Source organism: Saccostrea cucullata, unplaced genomic scaffold (assembly GCF_032062105.1).
Source record: "Saccostrea cucullata isolate Sc308-1 unplaced genomic scaffold, CSIRO_AGI_Scuc_v1 ctg23664, whole genome shotgun sequence".
Classification (NCBI taxonomy): Eukaryota; Metazoa; Mollusca; class Bivalvia; order Ostreida; family Ostreidae; genus Saccostrea; species Saccostrea cuccullata.
The window spans coordinates 7,434-15,072 of record NW_026919371.1 but is presented as its reverse complement, the minus strand read 5'-3'; the positions used below and the strand labels follow the sequence as shown (position 1 = coordinate 15,072).

At 33.3% G+C, this 7,639-nt stretch overlaps 1 protein-coding gene across 1 annotated transcript; it reads right to left on the bottom strand.

Moving 5' to 3' along the window:
- Window positions 1–3,014: 3,014 nt before the first annotated feature.
- Window positions 3,015–5,608, bottom strand: LOC134230003 (uncharacterized; the record flags this gene model as incomplete). The annotated part of the gene is made up of 6 exons (XM_062711780.1): window positions 3,015–3,468; window positions 3,762–3,830; window positions 3,920–4,090; window positions 4,315–4,465; window positions 5,082–5,197; window positions 5,492–5,608. Coding segments are annotated over 6 exons (1,061 nt in total), but the record flags the coding sequence as incomplete, so codon positions are not given.
- Between the last annotated feature and the right edge of the window lie 2,031 nt (window positions 5,609–7,639).

The following is a 7,639-nucleotide window of genomic DNA, read 5'->3' as shown; positions in this document are numbered from 1 at the left end:
TTTTGAATGTAAAAGTGATATTAAACTCATTTTTCTTACCCACAACTCTTCCCGGTAAGGGTTTTTTCTTGCACAGACATCGTATCACAGTTAAAACAGAACAAAACACAAAAATCAGGACACCAATCACAATAAAGGCTATCACAAATCCCGGAGGTGAATCTACCCCGCTATCCCCGCAACAATACTGTTTGGAATAATTCCACAGCATATCTGTTCAGTTGCAATAATTTTCCCCTGTTATATGAATTCCAGCAATAAGCTTTGGTATGCACCATTATAAAACGTATGGGTTGTTTATTGTGTATGACGTCATAGACACGTATGTTAGCCGACGTACTGAAAGAAGTAACTTTTGGCGGAATTTTTTTCTCAAATAATCATATATTTATATAAATTATGCTTTCCTCCCAAAATACTCTTAATTCATTAAAAATTTACTAGATTTTATTTACTTAATCTTTTGGCAAGAATTTAATTATTCCATCGAACTTTTTATACCCCCCGCTTGAAAAGCGGGAGGGTATATAGTGATCGGGATTTCCGTCCGTCCGTCCGTCCGTCTGTCCGTCCGTCACGTCCGTCCGTCCGTCCGTCCGTCTGTTACGCTTTTTCTCTTATCCGCAACTCCTCTTATACTACTGAGTGAAATTAAATGAAACTTTCACAGAATCTTTATTACATATTGCCATTGTGCACCTCCTATTTTACTTTTTTATTCGACGCGTATTTTAGGTTTCCCAGAGCAAAACATGGACATTGTCATTTTTTGTTTACCTATGACGTCACATAATAGAAATTTCTGGATAACATTTCATAGACGAGTTATTCCTCTTTACACATTACCGTAAAACAATATAAAGCAACACATCGACATTATGGGAGGCGGGGGTACTAGATTTAGTGAGCTCATTGCTCACAGTACCTCTAGTTTTAATAATAAAATTTCCCTTTGACAAAAAAACCCCACTCGGCAAATTAAGATTTAAAAAAAAAACACTTTGTACATTTCCATTTTATACTTGAATGTACTGCACTGTCAAACAACAGAAAAAAGTATATTATTGAATACTACTTTACTAGACCAAATATTCTTAAATTTTCCCAAATGATGACAAAACAAGATGCTATGTCGCTTTAAAAAACTCTGTATGTTTATATTAAAAATATATGACTTTCTGTCCTCCATAATTTTTTCCCTCATTTATTTCATTATTAGGTTATCATACGTGTTTTTTCTCTCTTTTATACCCCCCGCTTGAAAAGCGGGAGGGTATATAGTAATCGTTAATTCCGTCCGTCCGTCCGTTTGTCTGTTACGCTTTGGGGTACCCATCTCTTATCCGCAACTCCTCTCATACCACTGAATGAAATGTGATGAAACTTTTAAAGAATCTTTATTACATATTGCCATTGTGCACCTCCTATTTTACTTTTTGATCCGACACATATTTTGGGTTTCCCGGCCATAGGAAAACATGGACTTTTTCACCAGTTATAACCATATGGGAGGCGGGGGGTATCATTTAGTGAGCCCATCGCTCACAGTACCTCTAGTTCTGTTTTCTTTTTCTCCAATTTCATTTTCTGATTATGTATATCATATACTTATACCTCTGACCTGAATTTATATATGCTGTTACAAACATTTTTTCATTACTCATGTACCATGTATTTTAAATGGTTTTGAGAGAATAATTAAATGAACTTAAACTGGTACATAAATCGCAAAATAGACCCCGGTCATCAACAGACAGAACAGAGCATTGGACCCCAGAGGGCAAAAGAGAGGGGCAGGACATCGTGACGAAGGACAGTTAAAAGTGATATGAAAGCCAGCCCGACCCCCATCACCACTCTTTGTGGGGCCACGTTGTGACGTTTACATTCACGATTGTTGTTTGGAACTGATTATAAAGGAAACTCTGCAAGAACCTGTTATGCCAATAACCCGTGTGTTAAAAAGATTTAGCATTTGAATAGGAAAATTTCCAGATTGTAACATTTTAAAATCTAAGTTAATGTGACCATTTTTTTTTCTTACGCACAATTCTACGTAATGGTTTTTGATGCATAATCGATACAATTTACGATACCAAATACAAAAGACATCGAAACAAGTGCAATAGAAGCTACGATAAGTCCAGGAAGTGATGATCCCCACCACCACTGTCCCGCAACAATGCTTATAAGGAAAAGAGCTACAGCATAGCTCATCTAGTTGGTAATGTATTCCACAGCTTATAAAATGTGTGGGACGTCACAAACACGTCTCTCACCCGACAGAGGGTAAGGCTTAGCGAGAAAAAAATCAATGTTTTCTACTACCCAAATATTCTTTATTTGTATAACTTTAACCAAAAACGTTATTTTAAATTATTATATTTTATTTGCATTATCATATACCATTATTGCAAAAATTTAATTAATCCAGTAAATATCTAATACATTAAATTCATTTTTTTGTACCATTCGACAAGAAAAACAAGCCGAGATAAATAAAGCGCAAATATATAACGTTATAAATGTGCACATAATAAATCCAGAGAAACCAATAAATGTTTTATACCATTTTACAAAGGTTAAAAAAAATGACTAAAAGACATTGTCTCTAAACAGGGCATAAAAGTACACCTTCCCATATAAAATTGGGATAAAGTGTCTAGAATGAGCAAGCATCCCCTGTTGGTCGTACACATCCACCGTGTTTTGAACAAGTAGATGGGATATTTCATAGTCAAATTAAAAAATAAAAGCCTAACGGTAAAAATGAAATACATCCGTCAAAATACGACAGAATGATGTGTTTGCATTCATTGTCAAACGCAAAATGTGGAGAAGTTTATATGTTGCCATGTGAAATAGAGGTCAACACAAATGAAATTCAACTATTCTAATACATTGACACTTAGTCCATATCAGGTCTAGCGAGTGATAGGCAATATAAACTGGCCCAGAGGGAGAAATGCATTCTCCAATTTCTTTACATTGGAAAAATGTAAACATGTACAACATAAAATCCGGTTTAAAGTCAACCCTTTTCATCTTCCATGGTATTAATCTTATTTATCCGAAGAATTTCTCTCTCCAAGATTTCTGAATCCAGTGACGTCACTGAACCAGTTTCTGATGGCGGGGCGTGAAACAACGAGAATGAACGACGCCCTCCATCGACTTCCGCTTTCACATGACTAGTCCTGGGTAACATTGTTTGTTTCTCTGATTCTCTTGCAATTTCTTTCTCTGTTTCATATTTTGAATCTGAATCAATAGCGTAAGGCACTGCACAATCCGAATGAAAACCAGAATCGTAGCTGTCCATATGTTTGTAACACGGTTCACAATGAGGAAGTGACGTCATTGTTTCGTATTCGACAATAAATGGAACACAGACTTCTTGGCACATTCTTTTCTGTGTTTCTTCAGTTATTACAATTTTCTTTGCAGTTGTATCTTTGAGACCACATCCTTTATCACAATCTTCAATATATATTCAATTATTTATAAGTAATTACTTCAGACAATAAAGTTTTTTATTGTAAGATTTTAAGTATTTTAAAATATTTTAAAATCCCTTCTTCCATTTTGTAATATTCAGTGCAATATTTGTAAAAAAAAAAAAAATTAAAATAAAACCATGCAAACATGATACAAAAATTCATAAGGCTTTTAAAGATACATGTTTGGAACAGTCAGTTCCTTGAAATTAAAGTATTAGTCTATAACTAAGTATCCGAATGTAATGCTAAAGGAACAAATACCTTGACTGGAAACATGGGCAGGGTCTCGTCTTTTCCGAAGAATTCTCATCTTCATCCAAACTGCTTTTCCTATAGATATAATTAAATTAAAAATGTACAATATCTTGCAATTGAAAAATTACTCAAAAAGTATCTATTGATTGTAATTTGTCACTAACCTTTGAACTTTAAAAATACGGGAATTCCTAGAAAGACGATAAATGACAGAATAATAGCAAGAATGATGAATGGAATATTTCCGACTCCTTCTGTCGTTAATGTCTCTTCGTTCCGTGACGTTCTGAGACTCTGGGTACTCGGTACTTCCCTGGGAGGGTTTGGAGATATATCTAGAACGAAACCAGGAACATTATTTAAATTTATATACTTGCATACTCTCTTTTTCGTCCCACAATGAACCTGCACTCAGCAATAGCGTTCATAGGACTAAAGACGCAACAACTTGCTATTAGTACATCTGCAACATGTAAGGTATCGAACAAGATTTTTTGTGGTTAGATAAAATAATAAAAATTGAGATAAAATAACATTTAAATTTGAAAATTTATCTCACATTTTGGAATGAATATGGAAATGTTGCCCCTGATGACCTTGTCTGTTAGGTCAGGGTTGAAGGACTTTGGTAGACTCGTGACGTAAACACGCAGCGTAACGGCTTCTGAGAAGGGGTTGCTATGGTGACAGGCCATATGGTATGTTATCTTCTAGAACAAAGGAAAGAAAATATGCCATGGAATCAATTGTCAAACCTTCACGTTATTAACTGAGTGCTCCAGAACGGATTAATGTCTTAATCTTCTGATCAAAGTGATTTTTCAGTTATTTATTCTCTTTCCATATATGCATCGGTTAACTAAGGAATGATTTCCTGTGGGTTTCCTTTCACAGCACACACATATTTGAAGAAGCTGTAGCACATTTATTTAATTACCTCTTAAAGTGTTTTCCCCATGAAATATTGCAAAATAGTATATTTTGACCGCTTTTACATTGTAAAAACCCATAAAAACATGTACTATACTTATTTAATAATCTTTTCTTTCTTTTTTTTTTTGATTTCAAAAGTGACATGTCAAGTTAAATAATAAGATTTTAAACACATTCACACTCCCCCTTATCCCCTTCCACACTTATTTAATAATCTTAGCCTCGGATATTCATAAAATTTTTATTATTTTTAAAATTTCGTATATACTTTAGTATTTTCATGCGTAAAATGTAATACTACTTTTCCGGGGGGTTGTCTTTTTAAAAAAAAAAAAAAACTAAATACATGTACTATACAGATTACATAATATTATGTACTACTTTTTGTCCTACCGTGGCATTTGGTCTCTGAAAAACTAACTCATTTCCTCGGAGATCCATAACAAATTCGTGAAAAATATCACCATCCTCGTATTCGATTAGAAATCCTTGCAAATCTCGAACGGAAGCTGTATCCAATTAATAAAAGACGATATTTTATGTAAATTCATGAACATAATTGAGAGAACACTTGGATATTACTGTGGATATTGGACACATTTCTTTTAACATCCTTGTTACCTTGCCATTTCAAATATTGATGTTGAAAAATTCCAATTCTTTCATGTGAATGTAATAAAAATCAGCACAGTCTGTTTGGGTATTGATCAAAGTGCATGCGCACTTTTGCGGAATCTGCAGAGCTTAAAATGGTCAAATTCCTGATAAATATCATTTCTTTATAAATTTGGTCTATGACTTACAATCGTCTGGTCCTCTCCACTGAAGCGTGAAATCAGTGACGTCACCATTTCGATGGACAGTAGACTGTAGAGCTGTCGGCTCGGAGGGACCGAAGCTCTCCGTCCACTCCCACTGCACTGACAAGTACACCAAGAACATAAATAAATCAGTGGTGAATTCTCTCTTACCGGTACCAAATCTTGAAAAATGTCTTTATTCTTGCTCTTTTTCGAATGATATTCACAAGTCATGATTATAAATCATGTTCAAAATAAGTACTTAATTAAAGCACAAAGCACGTAGCAAGGTTTTAAATTCCAACTAGATGTAATATAAATTAAACTTTCGATTTAATTATATTGTGATTAGCTGTGTTTCTCATCCGAGTTTTTCAGCATATTTAAAACAAAATAAGCTTGGAGCTAATTGCTAGATATATAAAGAAAGTTTTAAAACCTTTCATGTATTCTCCAGTGCGCGCATGCAAAGTACCCAGTATATGTATGTTACAATGTATACTATTCTAAATAGATTTTTTTTTAAAAATAAATTAAGCCCAGCCTACTTTTTTCGTCATCCAGTTCGTCCCGATAATCTGTCTTGCATTTCAGATCATTCTGTAATGAAATTAAGTTGGTTTTAAGTTCTTCCGATCGAAATGAGCAATATTTTAAATAAATTTGGTGGGAAAACTATAATATTTATCTACTTGTTACACATTAATACCTTTTTAGATATATTTTTGTTCTCAACATTTTTGGGGGATTGGATCAATTGAGAAAATTAGCTGTCTTTGGGGAAAATCTTATAATTTATGTTCTTTATACATTGACTTTCTGTTGTTTGTTATCAACTACATCTCTTTTTTTCTCTTTGGAGGAATAAAGCTAACAAGTTCTGTTATTCTGTCTCTTATATTTTTGAATTTAAGGGGAACATTCTACTTTGAAAATAAACACACTCACTGGGAAAAGGGCACATTTTATGGATCGAGAATAAAAAGTCTGAACGGCTCAAAATTTGTACAAATGGATAAAATCAAACACTTTTTTTATTTAAATATATAGAGAACACATCTTATTGAATGATAAAAATATTTATCTTGACTAGTAACTTTAAAACAATAAAACTTTTTTTTAAATCTTGACTTGTAACTTAAACACAATAAAACTTTTTTTAAAATCTTGACTTGTAACTTAAACACAATAAAACTTTTTTTAAAATCTTGACTTGTAACTTAAACACAATAAAACTTTTTTTAAAATCTTGACTTGTAATAACTTAAACACAATAAAACTTTTTTTAAAATCTTGACTTGTAACTTAAACACAATAAAACTTTTTTTAAAATCTTGACTTGTAACTTAAACACAATAAAACTTTTTAAAATTAAAATATAGAGCAGAGATATTTTGAATTTCTTCATTTGCTTTCTACATGTATCTTGTGAACCTCTCAAGAACATTGTTCTAACCGTGTGATGGTAAAATACAGCAATTCAAACGATGTTACCTGCATAGAAAATTCATCCATGCATTCTTAAGTCTTAATCTCAAAAATAAAATAGGGTTCGGAAGTTTTAATTCCTTATAGGTAACTCCCTGGCATATAAGACCTGTCCAATAATCAAAGAAATAGATAAATGACTACGTACTATCTTCATTGTCAACAGACATACAAATAACATCAGATGGTCACCCTTGGAATCAATTCAAATTTGTAGATAAGTTCTTTATGGAAATTATTTACAATTAAGAAATTTAAGATCCTGAACCTAGAAAAACTACAATCAATTTAAGGTTAAAGGTTATAAATTATCTACAAGAAGTATGGCATCGCCAATGCATTGTAAAACACAGTAAAAAAATCTTCCCGCAACTGATCACTTACAAGTGACTGTTTTTGAAAAATATATAAATGTAGGAATTGAGATGCCTATATACGATGTATTCTGAACAATCACAAATGGCAGGGCTGCCATACATGTAACTAATGTCTTATCTCGATGACAACGTTGTAATGAACTTACACCTGGAGTACATTCCGCTCCCAATGTACATCCAAAGCGGGTCGGGAACCCCACACTGTCGGTCACCGGGAAAATAAACGTCCACATCAAAAATAGACACAACATAATCAGCGAAAACACCGCGTCATCTCAGGGAACGG